Source organism: Thermobia domestica, chromosome 6 (genome assembly GCF_964235325.1).
Source record: "Thermobia domestica chromosome 6, izTheDome1.hap1.1, whole genome shotgun sequence".
NCBI classification, from domain to species: domain Eukaryota; kingdom Metazoa; phylum Arthropoda; class Insecta; order Zygentoma; family Lepismatidae; genus Thermobia; species Thermobia domestica.
Genome location: NC_137459.1, coordinates 39572809 through 39598675, shown reverse-complemented (window position 1 = coordinate 39598675; position 25867 = coordinate 39572809). Strand labels below are relative to the sequence as shown.

The 25867-nt window shown below is 37.9% G+C and overlaps 1 protein-coding gene across 1 annotated transcript in view; it reads right to left on the bottom strand.

The window, feature by feature from the left end:
• LOC145687954 (patched domain-containing protein 3-like) overlaps positions 1-25867 on the bottom strand; it is a 317349-nt gene that overhangs the window by 156340 nt on the left and 135142 nt on the right. The window contains exon 2 of the mRNA XM_081761553.1: positions 19457-19703. Coding sequence (XP_081617679.1) covers positions 19457-19703 — 247 coding nt within the window. The remainder of the gene's footprint in view (positions 1-19456; positions 19704-25867) is intronic.

Below are 25867 nucleotides of genomic sequence, written 5' to 3'. Positions count from 1 at the left end.
GCCCAGTCTATGATGGGTAAATCAGGAGTTTATTCTAAACTTTCAAAACTATATAAATAATAGCTTAACTTTTTTAGGATTTATGGTAACTTGTTACCACAGCGTAGTGTTATTTTGACCGCTTATTTAGGTCCTATAACAGACATTTAAGTCTGTTTTTTTTTTCTATTGTTGAAGTCAAGCATGGACCAAAGAACACCCCAGATGCGTTTTGGAACCAGATGTTATACTCCAGGTGCCAGGTGTTACCAGGGGCCAAGTGGGAGCAGAGGGGCATGACATTTTTTTACTTAAGGCAAATTTCAGAAAAAGATTTCACGCCCTTAATTTCCAAGATATCAGGTCGAAATTGTGCATACGGATTGTGTGCACCTTTGAGTATTTATAATTTTTTTTAGATCCCTATGTGAGCCCAGGCCCGAGGGGCGCAAGTATTCCGAGAGGTGATTTTTTTCAGAAAAATTTCCGGTTTTCCCCGAATTTCCCGGTTCAAATGGAAAATGCGCGTTATACTAAAGAAAATGGAGTTTAAACCATAACCCAGTAGCTGTTTGACTAAAAGTCAAACATTTACCTCAGAACGTGGAAATCCCAAAAGAATTAAATTATTTTTGTCACTCAAAAAACTGGCTTTATTTTGTGAATGTGTTTATTACGGTATTATTATTTAGATCCCTTGTAATTCTTCTAGTAATTTAAGGACGATATCGGTTCTCGTCAGGGATGTAATAGGTCGTATACGAGAATATACAGTGAATACCCAACTCATTTTTTTTAAAAAAATAATTCAGCGTACACTCATCTCAAATAAAACAACACATGGGTATACGGTATGCCTTTAAAAACGGTCTAGCGTATACCCACCAAACAACACATTACTGGTTCTAGTTTAAAAGCGCGCGCGAGCTTTTATGCGTGCTTAATACTCGAAGCTTACGAAGTTACGTTTATGGGGCGTTTACACTTAGTCGATTTAGTCGCACGACTAAATCGACTCGCTGCATTTGCCACTGAATCGAAGCAACTAGGCCGAATCAGATTGATGGATGTGTTCAATTATTTCAACCACAGAAAATAGAACGTCTTTTAATTCAGTTGCCAGTCGATTAGTCGCTTTCGATCAACAAGCGATTAAGTTGAATTCCCGTTTACACGGTCGATTAAGTTGAAAGTGACGTCAATTCAACTGAATCGAACGCAAATCGACTAAGTGTAAACGCCCCATTACTGTGACTTACAACTAAGTCGAATAGGTGATCAAGATTTAAAAAGGTAGTGGTTGTGTTACTTCGGAACAACAAATTCAGATGTTTATATATTCTTCTGAATATATTAAAATGTAAGCTGTGTTAAAAAAAGCTCACGTTACATAAATCCTATCAGGTCATCTGAAGTCAACTGAAATATATCGCTTTTTCTCAAAATACAAAGCAAGGTCGTAACCGGCAAGTCTTACATTTTACAAAATTGTAAAAAGTTAGTGTCATACCCTCTAATTGTTCTACATATGAGATAGATAGATATATAGATAGATAGATAGAGATAGAGAGAGAGGGAGAGAGAGAGAGAGAGTGAAAAATTAAGAACAAACAAACTTTGGACTACATAATTCATTTACATAGTAAAGTATGACGAGTTACTCTTCTAATTAATATATTTATTATTCGTGTTGCATTATTGTTCGTACTTTAATGTTTATTCATTTATTACTGTTATTAATAATTGCTATTCCTATTAATATTTTGTTACTGCCTTGTTCCAGTTAAGATAACGCCACGTTGACAGTGGTACTGAGAGAAAGCACGTCAGGAGAGTAACACAATTCAGGATAGAAGTAATTTCAATGCGTTTAGTAGCATTTGATGGTGTGTGGGGGGCCACGAACGTCACAACACAAAGGAAATCAATGGCAGACATTATGACGGACTGTAACTCGTAGTACTTTCCTATGTAAAGGGACTTTTTGCCCATCCTATATATTATACAGTATATTGATTGTCGACAAAAACACAATATACCATAATGTTATGACGGGCTGGTTTTTACATGCCGTACACTGTATTATATTAAATATTAGTAGTTAATAAACTCACTACTCTGTGTTTAAAAACGAAAAATAAATTATTCTCTGTGAAAATGTCCATAATGATAAAGTTCTTCTCGGGCAATCAGCCAGGTGAAAACTGGTGGATAGGCCAACGTTTCGAGAGCTGTCATCGTTCTCATCATCAGGGCAATTATGTAGAGATCAGCGGATATAAGTAATATATACTCTGGGCTGGAGAAAATGCTGGTTCCTGATTGGCTGGGTCAATCTGAAAAACTGGAGTTGTGATTGGCTGGCTATGTTCCGTAGTCCGTGCTATTGATTGGCTGAGGGTTATCTGGATGTTTGTGTGTCGTTTTCTTTGCTGTGGTACTGATGACCGAGTTCCACAGGGGGCTGAGTTGAAATCCAGTGTCTCTATTAACGTTGTTCGGTTCATGAACTATGGCAAGAGATTCGGCTACTATCCTGGTCCAGTAACTGGTGCTCTTGGTAATGATGGACGTGTCCTTAAATAAAACTTTATGGCCTTCTGTTAAACTGTGTTCAGCTAAACCTGATTTTTCTGGATGGAATAATCTAATGTAATTTTCATGTTCTCTGCAACGTTGTTCAATGGTGCGTCCTGTTTGTCCTATATAAGCCTTTCCGCATTCACAGGGTGGGGAGGATTGCGTGCTACAGTGAAATTTAGAGCTGTGTCGGTGGTAGTTCGCTACCAGAAGGGCCACCCCTACCAAATTGGTCTAAATGAAGTAGCCAGACGAAGAGTGTTCTGGGAGAAGGCAGCAGTTCTCCGGTAGCCAAGTTGGCGGAAATCATAGTGATTGGTACGGCAACTTGGACATTAGTCCCAGGCGTGGTCAGAGTGACTTTAACGGCTGGGATACTGCGGGGTGGAAGTCAACGGTAAACCACCACTCTATTTTTCCTAGTTTGCTGGCAGCAAAAATAGAACATATGAACAATGGACTTTCGCAGGTCAAAATGTAGTTCCGGAGGTAAAATATTCGGATCTCCGGGAGGGGGATGGCTTGGGAAGGACTATTAGACGAGAAAGTAATAATGGGGAAGACAGAGAAAGAAATACAGGGAAGAACAAAAGGTTTAGGATAGGGACATGGAATGTACGTACTATGTTACAGAGAGGAAAATTAGAAAATCTTAAAGAAGAAATGAAACAAAATAATTTAGATTTGTAGGCGTTTGTGAAGTTAGATGGGAAGGTAATGGGGTATTGAACAGCGAAGGATATAGAAAGTTTTACTCAGGTAATGAAAAGGGCAGTCATAGTTCTTGAAAAGTGCTTAAAGGAGAAGGTAGTGAAAGTAGAATTTATTGATGATAGAGTTATGATGTTAAGACTTAAAGGGAAAACGAAGGATCTAGCGGTGATACAGACATATGCACCGACGACTTCACATGCAACTGAAGAAGTAGACCAAAATTATGAGAAAATAGGAGAAAATATAGATAGGGAGAAGAAGGCTGCATGCATAATTCTAATGGGAGATTTCAATGCAGTTGTGGGAGAAAAACAGGAAGGAGTTATCGTAGGCAAATATGGTTTAGGCGAAAGAAATGAAAGGGGAAAGGGACTGGTGAATTTCTGTAGACAGAATTCACTAGTAATTGGGAACACATGGTTCAATCAGCACAAGAGAAGATGATATACATGGAAATCACCAATAGACGGCGAAAGATATCAGATAGACTATGTTATGATTCAGGACAGGTATAGGAAAAGCTTAAAGAACGCGAAGACCCTTCCCGGGGCTGATATTTTCTATGATCATAATCTTGTGCTGGCCGAAGTAGATATTCAACTGAAAAATGTAGGCAGAAGAAAAGTAGGTAACAAAGTGTTGAATACTGAAAAGTTGAAAAACGAGGAAATAAGAAATCTTTTCGTTGAAAAATTCGAAGAAAAATATTCAAACGAGGAAAAGTTAGGCGCAGGTAGTAACACACGGTGGGAACATATTAAATGTTGCTTACAGCAGGCTGCAGAAGAAGCAGTAGGTTACCGCGAAGACAAAACTGCTAAGAAACCATGGGTTACAGAGCACATGTTGCAGAAAATGAGGGAGAGGAAGATGTGGAAACAGGTTGATACAGAAGAGGGCAGAAAGATGTACAGAAAGTTAAATAATGAATTACGAAGAGTTGAGTTGATTTTAGTTTAGCGTCCCGTTCAGCAGCGAGGCTATATGAGACGTGGACCTACTGATTAACGTGGAATCCGAACCACATGAGCTCCCGCCGGGAATCGAACCCGGGTCTCCCACGCCAAAGGCGCGTATGAATTACGAAGAGAAACAGACAGAGCGAGGGAAGAGTTTTACCAAAGAAAATGCGAGGACATAGAAGAATTAGAAAGAGTTGGGAAATATGAGGAAATGTACAAGGAGGTGAAATCTATGGAATTTCGGAGGAAACAAGGGGGTATTATGATGGCAGTAGAAAAGAATGGGAAGGTAGTCAGCGACAGAAATGAGGTCATAGGAAGGTGGAAAGAATACGTTGAAGACTTACATGAGATTAGGGATAGACCGTGTAGTCTAAATGCTGAAGTAGAAAATGAAGTAGGCGAGGATGATAAAGGATTTAGTATTCTTTGGGATGAGTTTGAAAAGGCTATATCCTAGATTAGGGAAGGAAAGGCAACCGGGGTAGATAACATACCAATCGAATTCATTAAAAATATAGGAGACAAGGCAAAGAAAGAATTGTTCCGACTATGCAATGAAATATATGAAACAGGAGAATGGCCAAAAGACTTCCTGAAGACGATCATGATACCGATGGCTAAGAAATCGAACCCAAAGAGATGTGAGGATTATAGAACTATTAGTCTCATATCTCATGCAGCTAAAATTCTGCTCCGAATACTGAACAGGAGGTTATATGAAAGAACAAATAAAGATGTTGTGGAGGAGCAGTTCGGGTTCAGAAGAGGCAAGGGTACAAGATATGCAATTGGATTATTAAGGGCGATCGGTGAAAGATTTATAGAAAAAGGGAATGAGGTGTATGTTGTATTTATTGATCTAGAAAAGGCTTTTGACCGCGTGAATTGGGAATTGTTGTTGGGAGTTCTAACCAAGATAGGGTTGGAATGGAAAGATAGAAGACTCATAAGAAACTTATACATGAACAAGTAAGTGTTAGGATAGAGGAAGAACTGATGGAAGAGAGTGCAATTGGAAGGGGAGTTCGACAAGGATGCTGCATCTCGCCAACACTAATGTCTATCTAGAAAAGATAGTAAAACAGAGCCTACATGATGATGACGGCATTTCGGTAGGAGGTAGAATGATTAGATGCACAAGATTTGCAGACAATATGGCGCTTCTTGCAGAATCTGTAAAGAAAATCAATAAAATGTTAGAAAAAAATTAGAAAGGGCTTTGAAGACTATGGGATGAAAATAAATGTTAGAAAGACAAAAGCCATGGTGATTGGAACGAAGGGGTCTGTGTCAAATATAAAAGTAGGAGGGGAGAAAATAGAACATGTAAACAGTTTTCGATATCTGAGTAGTATTCTTAGTAATAACATGAAGTGCGAACGTGTAATAGAAACAAGGATAGAAATGACGAAAGAAGCCTTTAGGAGGAAGAAAAGTGTCTTGTGGGACCTTGAATAACGAGTTGAGAGAAAGACTCTCAAAATGTTTCGTATGGAGTGTTGTACTATATGGGGCGGAAATGTGGGCATTACGTAAAGGTGACGAAAATCAACTGGAAGCCTTCGAAATGTGGGTGTGGAGAAGAATGGAAAGAATTAGTTGGGTCAAGCGGAAAACGAATATGAGAGTGTTAGAAATGGTGGGTGAGAAAAGAACACTTTTACATATTATTAGGAAGAGGAACTGGTTGGGACATTGCCTAAGAAGAGATTGTATCATGAGGGGCGTCCTAGAGGGTATGGTGGCGGGAAAGAGAGGGAGGGGGCGAAGGAGACTACAATTAATGGATGATATTAAAACAGAAAGATCATACGCGAAGACGAAGAGGTTAGCGGAGTACCGTGGAGCATGGAAGCTTCTCAGCTGCGGCAAGAGACCTGCAAATAAAGGCAGAATACCTATGATTATGATAATGATTATAGTTTTAATAAGTACAGCCACAGAAATAATACATTGTTGCTAACGTTTTAAAACATATTTACAGGAAATTAGCACGTTGATCACTATGAAGCGGAGAAATGAAATGTTTAATGTCTCTGATTATGCAGGTTGGCTAAAGTTGGCGAACAGAGAAAGAAAGTGAAAGACTATGGCGAAAAATGATAGAATGAAAACATGGGAGGAAACCAGAAAACTTCGACAAAACCGGTGAAGACTCAGACAACGTCATCCACCACAAAATCATACAATCGAGTTTGTGTGATCGAACCATGGTTACCGATACTAGACGTGTACTTTGTATCATTTTCCCATTTCTATATAAAGCTGAAGTCTAGAAAAGAATCAATTAATATACACTGAGTTATGTTGATTTAGCCGTCATTAACATTAAAGTGGCCTTAACTGGCGTAACTGTCAGGACGAATGATAAATGTCAAGTCAACAGTTTTGAAAGAATTTATGAGTGCCAGGAGTACGAAAAATAAAAAAAAAATAAATAAATAAAAAATCCATCGATACGGTGTTCTTTATCCCAAGTTCACAGCATCTGCGAATGAACCAGGAATCTTTCTACGAAAGATAAGTACACTCTCGTTGGTACACCGTACCACTTCAGAAAGTACAGCTAATTTAAATTTTAAAAAAATGTACTAATAATTTCAGTATTCAATAAGAAACAGATACTACTTTCCATCAGAACATCCGAGAAACAGAATTACATTCCAATGTCAAATCCATTGTGTGAAGTTCATATATACATAATCTTTATATCGTACACACGCAAAGTATATCACAATACATCTCCAGTGCATTACACGCTGCTTCCGTACCTTTAGTCACGTCAAGCGCTTACGATATGTATCTCTTGTATTGCTAACTTAAAAAGAATAAAAGCAAGGGAGACAGCTTCACGGTCACTGGAACAAATGCGCAACTTTAAAAATAGATACAAATAGCTATTGAAACCATACAAATTCGGCATTGAAATCAAGCAGAAAATATACATACTGTATGTATTTAAAAAATCTGTATTATGTAGAGCACAAAGAAAATAAGTTGGTGTTACCAAACAAGTAGAACAGAACATGTAATTAAATTAAAATTTGAAGAATAGGCGTGTTTCACATGGTAATCTTTGGAAGAACGAGCAGATTATTTTGCCCCCTGTCCGAGTAATACACCTAAAAAGAAGGCACATTTTGCGTCGCTCTATTCCCTGGTGTTACACACTCTACAAAGTTCGCCAGTCAAATAATGTGCGTTCAACAAACGATTGCTACAACTTTCAAACTATTCAATCAACTATTCAATATGACGGAAGTTCTCACTTAAGCTGAAGTTCCTGGCGTAAAGCCTTGAAAAATTTACGTTAGCCAGGCAGAAGTTTCGAAATTTGGGATGCATTGCCAGCACATCCTAATCCCATCACTACTGTCCTATTATTATTACTATTTCCCAATTATGCTCATGACACTGAGTGAACACCGTATCCAACACAATCTGTTTTTTTTTTCACCCCGATGGTCACCCACCTAAAAGTATTCGCCAGATCCGACACTGTTTCACTTCGGTTATGTCATGGGAATCGGTAGATCAATGCAGCAGGGCATAATGAAAAATGCACACTGAATACAAGAAATCGACACATCGGTTGACACAGACTTCCAAGAATATAGTCTTTGATGCAACACTACGTATGAATATGCATTGAGTAGCCAAAACATTAGTATAACTACTTACCTAATATCTGGTATGTCCACATTTTGTTCGCAGTTTAGCATGGAATCAATGAGACCTTGGTAGATGGCTAGTTACATGGCACACCAGGTCTGGATACACAAGTCACTTAATTGCTGAAATTCTGCGAAGGGAAGCGATGAGCTCGGATCTGAGGTTCAAATATATCACAAAGGTTTTGGGAGCTATAGGAGCTATAGCAGAAATTAAAATTCACCACGTGTTTCTCGAACTACTGCAGCACAATGGGCTTATGACAAGGAGAGTTGTTCTGCTGAAAGATGTGATTGTCAGCCGAAAACATGGCCGACATAAAGGGGTCTACGTGATCAGCAGTGACCTATCTATACTTAGGAGCAGTCATGGTGCCCTCCACATACACTAACGGGCCCATAGATGACCACATGAAAGTTCACTATGTCATAGTGAAGCCACAACCAGCATGTCGTTGTACTACTGTGCATATCTCAAGCAGCTGTTCCCTTTCAAGACGACGGATTCTGACCTGGCCACCGATATGATGAAGGCAGTATCGTGATTCATCGGGCCATGCAACATTATACGCTTGCTCGGTGGTCCAATGACGATAAGTACGTGCCCATCACAGCCGTAATCGATGAAGCAATACGGTTAACATTGCTACGCGTGTGGGAACGTTGGCTGAGGAGGTTCATATCGCCTTTTGTCCGCTGTCGAAGTCTGATGTTAATTGTGACCCAGTTTGGGCCCTATTCCATTATACCAACCTAGACAGTCTACGACGTGCGACATATTTAATGAGGTGCGTCCGCCCTCTTCCCCCAATACACAATTGTTCATAGTTTTACAGCCCCTTTTCATCTTTGGAAGAGTAACAACGACAGCTCGCGAAAACCGAACAAATCGCGTTGTTTCCGAGATGCTTGTTCCCAGTCGTCTGGCCATCACAATTTCGCTCCAATCGAACTGACGTATAGGCGCGGTCTTCCCAATTCTACGCAAAAACATCAACGTCTGATAGCGAGTATCACCGTCCGGTGAGCAGTTCTGCTCTGCTCTGCTCCATGTCGCTTGCATCATCCCAAAGGCTTCGTTCAAAAATTAGCATGTGGTCATAATGTTTTGGTTGATGTGTGTGTAAATACAGGGTATCTCAAAAGTTCCCTGACATAGGATAACTTTTATTATCAGAGTTACAACAAAACGTAAGAGGGAAATGATGTTGTTTTCAATCTGAAGTGAAGGATTTTTTTTTTTTCAAATCGGACGAGTCGTTTGGGCTGTACATTCTATACGTCCAAAATGCAACTGCTATTTACCTGGATCTGCACTGTAAGTGAATGAAGTGACTGTCTTTACGCTAATGTGTCGATGGCCAGCGCCCATTTTAAACATGCTCCGAACATCTCATCGACACGTTAGCGTAAAAGATGGTCACTTCGTCCACTTATGTTGTGGGTCCAGGTAAAGGGCAACATTGCATTTTCATTTAACATTGGAAGTATAGAATGTACAGCCCAAACGACTCGTCCGATTAAAAAAAAAAAATCCTTCACTTTGGATTGAATACATCATATTTGAGAAGGTTTCCGCTCTTACATTTTGTTGTATCTCTGATAAAAACGTGTTACCATATGTAAGAGGAATTTTGAGGCAGCCTGTATATACACTACTCAAAAGAGTGCGTGTAATGTGGCACTGTCGTGACTAAATGGTTCCCGTCTTTGATGAGGGCGACTAGGATTCAGTTCCTGGCAAAAGATTATTTCGTTCGGATCCTGCATTAGCTTGCATTGAAGTTTACTCTCATATAACGTCGATACTAGACTAAAAATCTAAAGTCCCTTGCACAAGAAGCTTAAAGCTAGTCATGGGACGATTTTAAGTTTGTAATGTGTGGTTACCAAATCACGAGTCCCATCGTCGTTGATTTCTTTAAACGAAATCCACTAAATTTTTCATTCAAGTAGCTCCTCAATTGTCCTTACGACACTGAATGAACGCTGCATTTCACAGCATCTGTTTATTCCCAAATGGACATCCATTTAAGTTCTGATGAGACCTGACACTGCTTAACTACAGTGATCTCATGGAAATCGGAAGGCTGGTGTGGTTAGATGGGCTGCAGTTCTCTCCTAATGCTGTTAATATTATTCGGACAATTTAGTTGTTTGGAACATTAACATCCCTCTTAACATTGTTGCTGTATGAGACGTGAACTCGAGTTTAACGAAGAATCCGAACATATTTTTCGACCGAGATTCGAACCAGGATTGCTCGCGCCGACTATGCGGACAGTTATTCAACATGTTTATTCTACTAATAAGCATTCGAATAGTTATTCGACTAACCTCGTACATACCAAACATCTTTTCAATAATTCGAATACTATTCTTATTCCAATATTCATTATATACTTTAAATATTTGAATATGCTAAAATTTAACAACACGATTCGCTATGTCGTAAGTCAAATAACTTTCCAATTGTCCCGAAATGCTCAGTCAACACCGAACAGACTATGGTTCCACCCACGAATCGAACACGGAACCACGCGACCCGAAGAAAGGAGATTCTAACATATGCTACACACGTTTATTTCAGCCACAAAGCCACAGATCAAATGAATTTTGTCTTTACTTCAGAAAACTAAAAGAAGAGAGAGGAAAATCCTTTACTCTTTCTTCTCAAAGCACGTACAGTTTATATGCTGGATGGATAATGAAGCCTGTGACTGCAAATCTTCACTCAGTTAAGATGAAAGTTAACGACAAAACATACTGCAGAATCCACGCTGAGTGCTAACAGCTTCAATGTATCTCCCTAGGTCTGCAGCAATCCATCAACTTTCACTGAAATTAAGGGTTTCTCGCGACGATTGACTACAAACTGCTACCATTAAAAGCACGCCTTTAAGTTCAAACTAGTTCAAACTTACAAACTATTATCATTATCTCTCTCTCTCTCTCTCTCTCTCTCATCTATATTATATATATATATATATATATATATATATATATATATATATATATATATATATATAGGGTGATTCAAAACAACACCCACAACGTTTGGGAAGTTATTCCTGACACCAAGATAAGACAAAAAGTATAGACCAACTTGGGTGCACAAATGCTTCCTTTCGGAGTTATAGGTTGCCGAAATAATGAAAAATTGAACTTTAAAGGTCAATAGGTCCAAAACTATAGGACCCAGGATTGTTTTGTTTAAAACAAAATGTTCAAAACAAATGATTAAAACTTGTTTTAAACAATTGATTTTGTTTAAAACAAATTTTATATAAGTTTTAAACATTTTGTTTTAAACACGTGTATTTTTTAAGTCTTGTTTTAAATATATGTTTATTTTATTTAATTTTTGTAAAAAAGAAATGCCAGGGAAAGAAAATTACACAAAGTGATCCTGTTCAGAAGGTTATTTTCTTCCCGTACACTGTTGCCACACTTGGTACAATTGCCAAATTCAGCCCCTTTTGTCCTTCATCGGCCCGTTGGTAACACGCTGGCATTTTCAGCCCCTTTTGTGAAAAAAGTTTGTACAATTCTATCCAATTCAGCACCATGTAACAGTTGCTTGTCACATTTCCAAAAGTATCAGTACGACTTTTCCTACATCTCATGATTGATTGATTGATTTTTCCTCGTTTTATATATTTTTCTCATATATGGCCATAATACCATTTTGGTCTATTGGTCACTTTGAAATAGATGCGCGTTTGATTTTTTTACAATACATACCAAGGTTGATAACTGCTTTCCTTTTTATTTGCGGTGTCTATTATACTTCCTACGTGCGAGAAAAGTTTCATCTACTTCCACAATTGTTCGGAGTCTTCCTATTTGGATGTTTTCAAAAATAATTTTTAAAAAGAGCAATTTCTTGATTTGGACTCTTGGAGGAAGGTGGCAGAGTGTTCTAGAACTTTACTTCTTTTAGTTTCGTGTTATAGAGCCAAGTAATTATTACACTGTGATAAAATAATGAATTTAGCCCTTTTTGTTTTCATTTGGTACTATTTTTCAGCCCATTCCAGAGCTAGGACTGTGGTAACACTGTTCCCGTGTGAATGTTTTGAATTCTCGTGGCTACAGCAGATTGATGTGGTGATCCACAATTTATTTCATCTCTTTTTTTCCTTTGTTTGTTTATCGTCTATTGTATTGTTTGAATGCTTATCAGTTAACTTGCAAGAAAGTGTTGTAGTCGAAGATTGGACTACTTGTAGAAATGATATTAAACAATAAATAAAAGAAATTATAATTGAAACAAGTTTTTGTGTTGTATTCAGAAAACAAAGTGCTCTTTACTAAATTGCGGTTCTGAAATTAAAATATCGCAGGCATTCGTTAACAAATACAGTATATGTTGGTTCTCAGTCTTTGTACAACTTGGAATCGTTTAACCTGATTTTTACGGGAAGAAAAAAGGACATCATTTCGAGTAGACCGAAGAAACTAATTTTATACGTTTCGAACAAACTTGGGTTGCAGGATAAATTTGGCTCCAACTTAGGGCTTTATAAAAATATTTTTTGATATGGGTCGTTCAGCGCACAAGGATCCAAGTCCAGTTTCAAAACGGTTCATTTTTACTCAGCAAACATAGCGTCTTCGTAGCGAAGAGTCCGAAATAAATGAACCAAAAAACACGTGAAAAGGTGTAGTGTGGGTTAGAGTTTCACAGGACAAAGGCTAGACAAGGGCGTTACTAGAAAGGGGGAACAGGAGAGCTAATTTCACTCTCCGTGCTCATAAATTTAAGATAGTGTGTACGCTGCAGCGTGAGAATTATGAATAAGTCAAGTTCCAAATGTCATGCTCTAGTTGTTTGGATTTAATAAATTTATTTATTTGTGTATTTGAGTTTGCCCACAACCAACTGCAACTCCTTACCATTTTATGCAATTATTGAAGTACTTCGTTATGCAAGCAAGATCTTGCGCAGGTAATAACATCTATTGGTTTTACTCTTTATTATTAGGGATTAGTGACGCATAGATTGTGGTGTAACTAGAAATAAGTTCTCTCATCTCATTTCGTTTTTTTTTTAAAATCAAACTCGCGTCCCGTCTCGATTTTTTTGGCTAGTTTTCTAACCTTATGTACAACTTTTATGACCTGACTTTTTCCCTAATTTCATTTAGAAGTCCTCAGAGGATGTGCTATAACAACATTTAAACCATATTTATTATTGAAGCATACTGTGTAATGATTTGTGTATCTTTAAACGGTAATAAATGCTTATCAGTGTGTTTATAAAAATCACTATCAATTTATATCCCGGGTTCGATTCCCGGCGAGAGCTCATGTGGTTCGGATTCCACGTTAATAAGTAGGTCTACGTCTCATATGGCCTCGCTGCTGAAAGATACGTTAAACTCAACTATCAATTTATAGACTTTATACTATGATTCATGTTACGCTAAAACTGTTTGAGATTTAAAAGCTTGGGTGAACTAATGTTGCCCACGGTACTGAAGAAAGCCCTCGTCCCGTATCGATTCAGTTTCAAAAACGAGACGAAAATTTTAATTTTTCTTATCTGGTCTCGTATCGTAGGGAACACTAACTTCACCAGATTCGTAGTAGGGTCTATCACACGAAAAGATTATTACATTATTGTTGGCAAGAATTAACCAAAAGATCGCGCTTTTAGGGTCAATAGGACCGTTAAAATCAATCTTTCGTCTCATTGTGTGAAATGTAGGTGGGTGGGAGTTAACTGAATGATAACACCTTGAAGTCACAAAAGAACCAAAGAATTGACAAAAAAGAAAAAAAAGGGGGGAAAAAGTACGACTAAAAGCCTTCAGAAACACAAAAGGAAATTTTACTTTGATTGAAGATCACACCAATTCTTGCTGATAAATAGATGAATAAAGAAAGTAAATGATGCAATTTGACTACACAAATTATTGAAAATGAGTTGCAATCGGAAGTTGATTTATTGCAGAACAATACGTTGAATATACTGCTAAAGTTTACTAAAATAAACCTGCATATCATTGAACCATCAAATATTTGGTGCATTTACTTTAAAAAAGGTTCATCTAAATTAGTATGAAAAAAAAAATGAGAAAGTTAAAATAGTAAATTCACGCGTTACATTGATCTGGTTCTTAATGTGCTCTTCCAATATCTTCCAATATGAGAGTAATATGAGACGTGGACAGACACCGTAATACGTTAGTTCTCACTGGAACTCAACTCAGGCCTCCGGTGCCGAATGCCAATATGATAACTATAGCGACAATGGATCTATTTCTCATGTTCGAGACTTGCGCCCTTGTCAGCAGAATAACAATTAAAACTGCATACATAAATAAATATAGTATGATACCCTTCAGACAAAGACAATTTTCATTCAGAATCGAACCCGAGCTACGTGAATTGATGATAAACGTGCTGCAGATGTACCAAAACTAGGGTGACCAAATTGTCAACTAGAAAAAACGGGACAACTTTTTACTTTTGGATAGGTTGCTCCCCTAAATATATATATTTTGTCTCTCCGTTCTCTCTCTCTCTCTCTTTCTCTCTCTCACACACAAAGAAAGGGGGGCAAATTTACACTTTTTCGTTTTAGAACCTATTGAAAAGGTTGTGGAATTAATTAAATAACAAGTAACTACCAGCAACTAACGAAAAATGAAATTTGGTAAACATTACTATATATGAAACATTCATCAATATCTGTCAATCAATAAAATCGGTCATCAGCAGAATTTATAAACTACTCTCAGCATCGGATTTAAGCTCCCTTTATTTGCTTTTCCTTACTTTTAAACATTATTTCACTTACAACTAGAATTTGAAGCTTAAAATATATAAAACGATAATCATGCCTGTTGTTCTGTATGGTTGCGAAACATGGTCACTTACTCTGAGGGAAGAACATAGACTGAAAGTATTTGAGAACAAGATCCTGAGAAGAATATTCGGACCCAAGAGGAACGAGAATGGGGAATGGCGGAAACTTCATAACGAGGAACTACATAGTTTATACGGTTTACCCAACATTGTTAGGGTCGTCAAGTCTAGGAGGCTTAGGTGGGCAGGCCATGTAGCTAGAATGGAAGAAAGTAGAAACGCTTTCAAAGTCTTGACTGGAAGACCCATAGGAAAACGACCATTAGGAAGACCTAGGCGCAGATGGGAGGATAATATTAAGATGGATCTCGCAGAGATAGGAATACAAAGTAGAAACTGGATGCAGTTAGCTAAGGATAGAAGTCAGTGGAGAGCTTTTGTGAACGCGGCATTGAACCTCCGGGTTCCATAGGCCATAGAGTGAGTGAGTTAGTTACAACTAGTTTTCTTTTCACTTTAACTTTTATAGTTCTATACTTTTGTTCCCCTTTCGTAAATTACAGTATGTTACATCTAAGTCAAATCACGGAAACACTGTACTGTACTGTAGCGCCTCAGTCTTCCACCGCCCAAAGCAGTTTGTTTTTCATAAGACTTTGAGCCCCTTCCAACTGTCGTCTGCGGAGTGGGAGTCTTGGATGGGGAGGCCTAGGAGGGAAAACAGTGCAACCACCACATCCAATATCGCAAACGTCGTAATGACGTTGCTAAGTAATTAGACATATTCCAATGTAATCACATAGCTTAGAAAATAATAATATAAATTAGGAAATTTTAGATTAGAAAGTTTTTCGTGTCTAATGAACGTAAATACGGGAAATTTTGGCGTCCCGGGAAAATTTTTCGGGACACCGGGAATGATAGTGAAAAAACGGGACTATCCCGCTTTTACGGGACGGTTGGTCACCCTAACCAAAACTATTTCTATTCTAGGTTTAAAATTTGCTATGGGTGTAATTTTTTTTCCCCAGATGTTTCTGCTCAGCCACAACAGACGAATGTTAGTGTAGTACACTTAAACTATACTTTTAGACACCGATCACTTTCCATCGTTCATTGTTAATGATCCTAGTAAAATAAGTAGGTTCAATTACAATGAAAATCTAACTTAAGGGGTGACAAAGTACACCATTGGATGCGTACTATAAGGATAGAATCGCGTAACTAGGATTCCTATATGAAAACCTTCCATCTACATAAAGGTGAGATTATTACAACTATTAATATTTAAGATATGGAAACACCGTAGTTTGGTGGTCACATCCGCATGGTTCCCGGTTCGATTTCCAGCCAGTGCTTTCCAATTCTCGGCGTCCAACAAGCGTCGTGAGGCAAACTGGAGAGTCGTGACGGTCACTAGGTCTAGAAAGCTCCTGATGCGCCTGTTAAGGACAGGACGTTGCAGCGCACTGAGCACGTGCTCGACGCTGGGCGTTACGTAGTTCAGCCGGTCATTAGCAGATGGCGCTGGAGCCGGCTTAGGTCCACAAAATGGACTGTTACACCAAATGGTTTGTGTTTTAAAATTTAAGATAGATTAAATGCAACAAAGATTGTGTAAAAGTCTTCTAAGGGGAGAAGTACAGTGAAACAGTATCCGAGAGTTCATTTCCGTTGTTAGCGATTTCCTGGTTCGATCGAGGACTGTGGGAGTTTGTAGTAAAAAAAAACATATATTCTTGCATTATCATTCACTTGAAATGATCTGCATCCTTTAGCATAAAACAAAAACCGTCAAACTAAAACTTTCATTTCATTCATCTTTCAAAGGACAGTTTAAATTAAACAAAGCTTATCTATTTACGTTAAAAGAATCTTGAGTTTTTATTTTTAAAAAATATCCTTTGTATCAGGACTTTGCACGCATTCAACTTATGAATGAATACAAACTTAAATCACAAGGCGAGAGTGAGAACTACAATAACAGGCAGCTCAACAGTAAAAAAAAATAGTCAACACATGTTTCAAAGTTCTAACGATATTCAAGATTAACACACAGCTGATATAATACACGGACGGAAGAAAAATGATTTATAGTTTTGAATCCTTTATGCACAAGCAAGTTGTTTTTCACACGAATCAAATCAAAATAACATATAACTGCTCACAGAAAATTTCAAGGAATATATTAAAAACATCAGATGAATGCAGTGGCGTCTCTGGCATGTAAAATTTGGGGAAGAGGACATCAAAGAAAGTGATTTAAATGGTACTACCTAGTCCAACTTGTTTATTATCTTCAATTCCATTTACGGACCCCCTGAGGTATATCAAGAACCCTGAGGTATATCAAGAATTCTTATAGCCTAATCGTTTTATAGCCTGAATATTATACACCTAATATAATTTTATTATTTATGTTATTCTGTCGTTAGTAAATAAAGTAAATGAGAATAAAATATTGAATATTTTGTACTTCAAAATATTTGGAGGGGTCGCGTCCCCCTCGTCCCCCCCGCCAGAGACGCCCATGGATGAATGCTACCAAATCATTGTCTAACTTCATCCTCTTTACAGTTTAACGTCCCACCATTATACCCGTTAGGCTAAGGGAGACGATGATTAAAGCAAGTGAATGATGATGGAAGAATTGGTGGAAATGAGAAAGTGGGAGGAAACGGGTTCACCACGGAGAAAACCCACAGACACGATATTGTTCACCACAAACTTACTTGGTCGGGGATCGAAACAGGGACTCCATGCATACAGTTGCCAACTTTTGAAAATTGAAATGCTGGACACCCTCCTGGATTACGTATATATTCTTAAGAGTCTTCATCCTGGCGAAATTAAAATACCGCTAATTTTACAGTAATTATGTGATATCTTCAAATAGATAAAATATAATCGAAATGTGGAACAAGAGCGCCCTAGAGAATAATATTTTACATGAGAAACCGTTATCACGACTCACTTATCTGCTTTCGATTTCGAGCCACTTTGAAAATCGGCATTTATTTTCGCGTTTCTAAACAGCTGAAAACGGAAAGCCGCTAGGTTGACTTGTGATAACGGTACCTCACGCAAAATAATATTGTCTAGGGCGCTCTTGTTCCATATTTCAATTATCTTTTATCTATTTGAAGATATCACATAATCACTGTAAAATTAGCGGTATTTTAATTTCGCCGGGATGAAGACTCTTAAGATTGTGACATAATCGCTCATTAAAAATGTAAACAACCTGAAAGTGGTTAATTCATATAAAATTGAGCGATTCGGAGTTGGAATTTAATAACTTTAGTTACTTTATGAAACATTTATTAAGCGTACTTATTCCAGTTTTGGTTGAGTAGACACCTGTAATTTTTGTAGTCTACCATCAATAATACAGCGTATTTTAAAACAGAAAAGCAAATATAATCGGCTATATAGTATGCACAAAACATACTTCAAATATACGTCTTACCAGCTTTTCTGGGGCTGGCAATACCTCATATTGTCTACATACATACTTTTACTGGATCTGGAGGCAATATTTACTTGAAAGATGCAGCTGAGGATTAAGCAGTGATAGCTGCGCTCTTGAAAATTTACTTTTGTTGACTTTTAGCAGTTTTGATAATTCAGTAAATTTTCCTCCCTTCAACTCTTCAAATTCCACGTACGAAAGGTCTATATCGAAGCAAATTATAAGTTCTGCTTTAACCATGTTCATCGGCAAATGATTCCTTTCGTCATTTAAAAATAATCTGAATAGAACAGAGAACAGGACTAGTAAGAACAAAAATTACCAGACACTTAACGTCCCGGTTAAGGTCGTATCCGGTTTTGAGGTCGTACCGACAAAGAGGTCAAAAACCGAACTGTCCGGTAAAATACCGGACGGTTGGCAACCCTAGCCATGCACCAGAGGCAAGCACTCTATTCTGCTGCCAAAATGTCTTGAGTCGTGGGAAAAATGCGAACTAAAACTCTCACCCTTACACACCCACGCGTTGAGCCAATAAGGGTTCAGTTGTTGCTAAGCGAGAGAAAGCGAGTGGAATTCCTTCAGCCGATAGCAGCGCTTGCAACGGAAGACTAGGGATCAAGTCAATGTGGCATATTTTTACCACTGAGCCACCGTGTATAGATTCACCCTCATATGCTGCCAAGTTCATTCTAGAAGGTAAGATGTACAGGGTGGCTCAAAAGTCGGTATACATCTCTGCATTGATCAAGTATAGCATTCTAGCTTATGGGTTTGCTTGCTTTGGCTTTCCGAGCTTAAGATATAAGTAAAAAAGGCTTTAAGAGCAAATAATAATGAAACTCACGGATAAGAATAAGAAATATGAAATTCAGTGGTCTGACCAGTACGGGACTGTATAGCTACTTTTGGGCCATCCTGTAGATTCACGTTATTTTCTATATTTATTTGACGAAATAGAAAAGTTCTTAAAACGAAAAGTTGCAACTGAAAAATGGTTTCATTGCTGCAGTTAACAGGGATGGACAAATGACAGCTGCTTCAATGTTCTTGGACAAGGCTTCCCTAACGTTTAGGACCATTTTTATAATCATATGTCGGTAAGGCTCATTTTTGTTGTGTCATTTGTCTATTAAAGGAACAATATGATGGAACTACTAGAATGTAGAACTTAGACCTAATACGCGCATTTTCTTTCTCATAGCAACACACTAAAATTTTGTATCTGCTAAGGAAGAAAAATAGTAATTAATACTCACCGCCACGATGACTTCAGGTGCTAGCACATTATCTGCCACAACAATCACGCTTTCGTAGCTGATGTCATTCTTGAAATGGCTTTCAACCCATGCCGCGTCTTCCCGTACCGTTGACGTGGGCGGAATAAAAAGTTCTATGTCGCGAATCTCTTCCTTCCACGTAAGAATCCCTGAACCCGCAGCAATACACACCAACAATGAAATGACTAGAGTTATCACAGGATGCCTTCCAATTAGTCTGCCAAACCTACAACAGAAACGAAAAATACGTTATTTAAGGTGTTTGGAAAAGTACAATGGAAATGCAATTGTAAATTTACAATAAAAACCTTTTGGAACTATAGACACACTCAACACAGATTTTCCTACTTAGAACACCATTTATACTATTTTTGGTCTCAAAATAATTGTAAAATGAAAAGTGAAGTTTAAATATGAATTAAAAAGAAAAAACTTAATTAAAAACAATAAAATCCCGACTACAGTGAAAGTAGTTTATCACCTTTTGTTCCGAATTGAAAAGTTAACATATATTAAACATAGACTTGTATTCTGAAGCTTTTTGAGTACACCTAAGAAATTGTATCATGAGGGATATGCTAGAGAGTATAATGGAAGGAAAGAGAGGGGGAGAACGAAGAAGGCTACAATTAATGGACGATATAAAAACAGAAAAACAAAGACCATACGTGAAGAAAAAGAGATTAGCGGAAGACCGTGGAGCATGGAAGCTTCTCAGCTGCGGCAAGTGACCAGCCAATAGTGGCAGATTACCTATGATTATGATCAGTAGCGTACGCAGGAATTTATTTCTGGAGGGGTCCAAACTCAATGAGGGTATTTTATATTAAAATTCCTAAAATAGCCCCTAAAATTAGGCTAAATTTACACAAGTCAAAATTTCGGGGGGTCCGGACCTCCAGGACCCACCTCCTCCGTACGTCCCTGATGATGATATCGTGTAGACTTCTGACACGTCAGTTTTTAAATATCTGTTACTTTTCAGTTCGGAACAAAGGGCGATGAATTATTTTCACTGCAATCGTTTTCGGTTATTTTAATTATTTTTTATTAGTACTGTTCCGTGTATAGTATGAACTATGAAGTTTCTAATTAAAGGAAAAGTTATGTAACAAATTAATCATTGCTTATATAGTATGGAACTAATCAATCAAGCTTGAACCCTCTTGATGAAATTCTGCATATGTTACTGATAATTGATACATAAAATATTAAGAGGTGATCCTCAATTCCTTTACCAGTTTTAAAAAGCATTTCAGAAACGAAAGAATAACACAAACTTTTTTACACAATTTCCTACCGAACAGTAACGTCAGGCAACTAACGACCGTTTGTGAAGTAGTTCTTAATCTTGATCGCTGTTCATTTAATCTCATGACGTATTAACATCGTTCTTATGCGAAATCCTTGTGATGAGATTTTTTTTTTTACCCATATTGTAGAAAAGGAAAAAAATATTTTCAGCTTCGACAATGGCGGCTGACGTCCGCCATATTGACTTCTTTGTGACGTCACATATTTCAACGATATCTCATTTACTGAAATTGTTTCAGGCGTTTGAGCTTCACAGTGAAAGTAATAAGAGAAACACACATTCCCACGTATACACATGGCAAAAACAATACTCTCCTTTTGGCTTTGCCGTAGTCGGGTAAAAACATAGTACCCTAGAACGTTAGAGTTCATCTCTCTAACCTAGTGGTTAGAGAGTGTTTTCGGTGCAGGTTCGATTCCCAGCGAAGGAACAACAAACGCAATACAGAAGTTTAGATTCCACTTTAAACTGTAGGTGTCGTCTTACATAGTCTTTCTATTGACAAATCACGAAATATGTTTCTCAGCACTATGGGTCTAGGGTCGCCGAAAAGCAAAAAGGTGTGAAGTGAGAGATTACGCATCAAGTCAATGGTGGTGGTGTTCTTCGATTCTGAGGGTCTCATCCAAAAAGAATATCTTCCTGAAAGTATCACGTTAAAAATGCCGCTACGTACGTGGAAATACTGAAACGTCTGTTGCAAAGGATCAAGCAGGTACGCCCCCAGTACGCAAAGCAATCGACTGAACCCCGCTCCGCAACAATGCCCGGCCACACACTGTCTTTCTGGTGTAGTAGTTCTTGGGCGACAGGGGAGTTCTGTCACTCAATCACCCACCTTACTGCCCAGACTTACCTTCCCTGGGCTTATTCTTCTTCTCCAAATTGGTTTCAGCCCTGAAGAGCCAGAGGTTTTTCGGACATTTCCGGTTAATGTTACGACCCAGCTGAAGACCATCCCTAAATGCGAGTACGTCAGGAGTTTCCAAAACTTGTGCAGCCGTTCTCAAAAGAGAATTACCATCAATGGGGATTACTTCATAAGGACAGTAATTGTTGTTTCAGGTAAGACAACAATGTATTCGAAATATAGACACCATTCACCGAACTTTCTAGACAGTGGTTATTCACGGCCTGTGATCGAACCAGAAGCCGCTCGCACCAGAGGTGAAAACCCTCTACTGTTGAGCCAGCGTGCCCTTCAGAAAAATTTTATTCTTTGATTTCGGTTTTTAGAAAAAAGTAAATTTTAAAAATGAGAGAGAGAGAGAGAGATTAATGAGCAACTTGCGGAAAAAAATAGTATGATCAAGCATCAGAAACATAAAATATACATTTATTTCAAGACAATAATTTTCATTCTTAGTGCTTCTGTAAGATTAACATTCGATTAACTTTGCACTGTTACATAACTAACCAACGCCAATCAGATCTGCACTGATTCAAATCACCAGGAGAGAATAATATCGATTTTTTTCATTCAGCAAAGAACTTCCTCAATCATTCTGTTGATACATATAACGCTCAACCAGTTTACCGTCTTGTGAACGTGCATGTTATGGTAATAAGTCTTGCACAACAAAATATTTATTTTCCACGCACACCTATTACAATCAATTTGCTCACAATTGGATATACAGTGTGTCAATCGCATACAATGTAGCCAACTTTACAATTTCTCTTATTTCTCATTCGATGGCTTGAGAAACACTCAAAGTTCAACAGCACAGGCACAAAATTTTGCTGACAGTGAATTTTGCTCCTTGGCAAGGCCAAACATGTGCACTCGTAACTGAAAGACGTACTAGCTTACATTCTGCCAATAAGACTCAAATTTGCAATATGTTTTCAATTGTGTTATAAATTGTGCTGTTAAAATTAAAAAAAAAAAAAAAAAAACGCACCTAAGTGTAACAGCTCATCAAAAAGACTTGTAATACAATTTTTAAAGTGTCTCATACTTAGGATGGGAGCACGGTGTAGAGATGTTCTTGGTTCAATCTCAGACAATGGGAGTTTCTGGTGGACAATATAGTCCCCGTTGGTTTTTCTCAAGGTTCTCCCGTGTCCTTTCAATTTTCGTTCTATCCATTCTTTTATAATCATTTACTATCGTTAATAATCTCGTCTCCTTTTAGGCTAAACGGCATTACTGTCGAACATAAATAACAAAAAAAAAAAAAAAAAAAAATCAGGTTTAAGGTTGCACAGCTATACCGGCTAGGCAAAAGGAGACGGTGATGAGGAGAAATGAATGAAATAGTGGAGTAAAGAAGGTGGAAAGAAACGGAAGAACCCTGAGAAAACTCACGCACACGGGGTTTGCCCACCACAAAGCTCACTTGGCGCGAGCTGGGATCGAACTAAGGACCCCATGCACCAGAGGTGAACGCTCTACCACTGAGCCATCGCAGCCCATACTGTGGAGCATAACAACCAGAAGTTAAATATTCTAATTTCCAGATACAGCTCTAACTCTGAATATTACTTTAAACTGAAAACAACAGTGGAAACATGGGAAACAATTTTTGAAAGTAAGTCGACCAAATCTCATAATCAAAGATACCCTCTCAATAGTGGTGGAGGCACGGTGGCTCAGTGGTAGAGCGCTTACCTCTGGTAGTGTGGTCCATGATTCGATCCCCGGCCAAGTACGTGTGTGGTGAACAACATCGTGTCCTGGCTTTTTCAGGGTACTCCCGTCTCCTCCCACGTTCTCATTCCACCAATACTTTCACCATCATTCATTTGTCTTAATCATCGTCTTCCTTAACCTTAAAGGGCATAATCGTAGGACGTCAAACTGAAATATTTCATTTTTCCGTCTCAGTAGTATTCATCTGATAAAAAGTGAAAACAATAGAAATTTTCGTTACGATGACTGGCAGTGGCTATTCAAGCACAGAGCTCCTAGATTACAAAATGAGAACGCTAACAGTTTAAGAAGCCTCATCCCGGCGAAATTAAAATACCTCTAATTTTACAGTAATTATGTGATATCTTCAAATAGATTAAAGATAATTGAAATTTATTTATTTATTTATTTATTTAACGGCAGAGTTAAGGCTATGTTTGCCTTTTCTTACACTCAACCAACTCAAATGTATACAAGATATACATACTACAATTGATGTCAAATCCATAAAAAATACAATTACTACATTAATGCATATATACCTACACACACATATATACCCCTACACACGAATCTGCTCCCTTACATACCCCCTCCCCCCATACCCTCACACTATGCGGAACAAGAGCGCCCTAGACAATATTATTTTGTGTGAGGTACCGTTATCACAAGTCACCTAGTGGCTTTCCGTTTCCAGCCGTTTAGAAACGCGAAAATAAATGCCGATTTTCAAAATGACCAGAAATCTAAAGCAGATAAGTGGGTCGTGATAACGATATCTCATGTAAAATTGTATTGTCTAGGGCGCTCTTGTTCCACATTTCGATTATCTTTTATCTATTTGAAGATATCACATAGGCCTAATTACTGTAAAATTAGCGATGTTTTAATTTCGCCGGGATGAGGCCTCTTAACTATGCCTGCACAAACAGAAATGCTTGGTAGTGTAGTGGTCACAGAAGCCGTTAAAAGTACGTTCATTTATCCTCTTTAAGCTTTGGATTCCGGTTCAAATTCTAATGGTTTCTTCTTTGATTTTATTTGTTTGTTGTAGATTATTGTCTATTTTCAACACCGAAACGTTTTGCTACAGTTTAAGGCGGAATCCGAACCACCGTAATGTGTCCAATTGTCTTTCACCGGGAATCGAACCGGAGAGCATGTGTACTGAAGGGGTTCGCAACTGCCACTAAACCAATAAGGAGGCCTCTACAGCTTTATGTTTACACAATATTCTGAATCACATTCGCAAGTTAATGTCTGTGAAAGAATATACATAAAGCTTCAATTGAAATGAGTTCTAATATAATTAAGAAGACTAATAAATTAAATCTTGAAGGCTAAAACAGATTGATAGCGCATAATAAATGGAAAATAATCACTATGCACGAATTCGTGGAATAAGAATATTTCCCTACCACAAACCCATACCCCCAAAAGTAAGATTTCTCGATGTTATGAGATGCGGTGATCAGTGACGTAACTAGGGGGAGGGGAAAACAGGGATTGTGTCCCGGGTGCCGAATTTCCAGGGCGCAAAATGGGGCAAATGTTTGGGGGAGCGTTTTGGCTTGGTTGGTCAGAGGGGTGCTAAGGCGAGTTCTTGCTCCGGGGGAAAAACAGCGTATTTGCGTCGCTGGCGGTGGTAAAATATTAAATGTACCGTCTGGACCTTTCCTTCTTGTTCTATCTGCCTCGAGTTCTCCGCTATTTGATACATTCCTGGCAGAATAACATGAAGATAATAAGCAACATTCATAACTAAGAAAGTGTTGAAGATGATCGCCACAGAAGCAAGACAACGATATTGGAACTATTTCTATTCCTAGCCAATTCATTAAGATACGAACATACTTTACAATTACTCAATTTAAAAAAAAAATACATGGCATAGGTCATACAAAGCTGTTTCTCCTACTACAATACATATTAGAACTTCATGATATAAATAAGATTTTCTTCAAAATTCTAAGTGACTTCAATTAAAAAGTAGTTTATCATATAGAAACAACCGACCTTTACACAACGTTGTATAATATTACACAAAAAGGATTAAAAATATGGTGTAATGATTAACATTAAACATAAAATTAATTTATATTCCCAAAGATTCCTTGATTTTTTCAAAGAAAAGATATTATTTTAATTATTTGTAAACGTAATTGTAAATTTGTTTTACACTGAAAACAGCAATCAAAGATAGGAAGACAGTTTGGAAATAGGTCTGCCATAATATAGGCTAGAGGTCTGTGTTCTTTGATCAAACTGGGAGGTTCTATGTTTAATATCCATCGGAGGCAATCTTACAAGTTTTTCAAAGAAGGTTGAAAACGATAGCTTTGAACACGAATCTTAGTTCTTGCATTTCCGTTCTTCTTGTTACGAGACTTCCAAACTATGCTATGCGTAAGTTCAGCAGTTTTAGAGAACGGGAATGCGC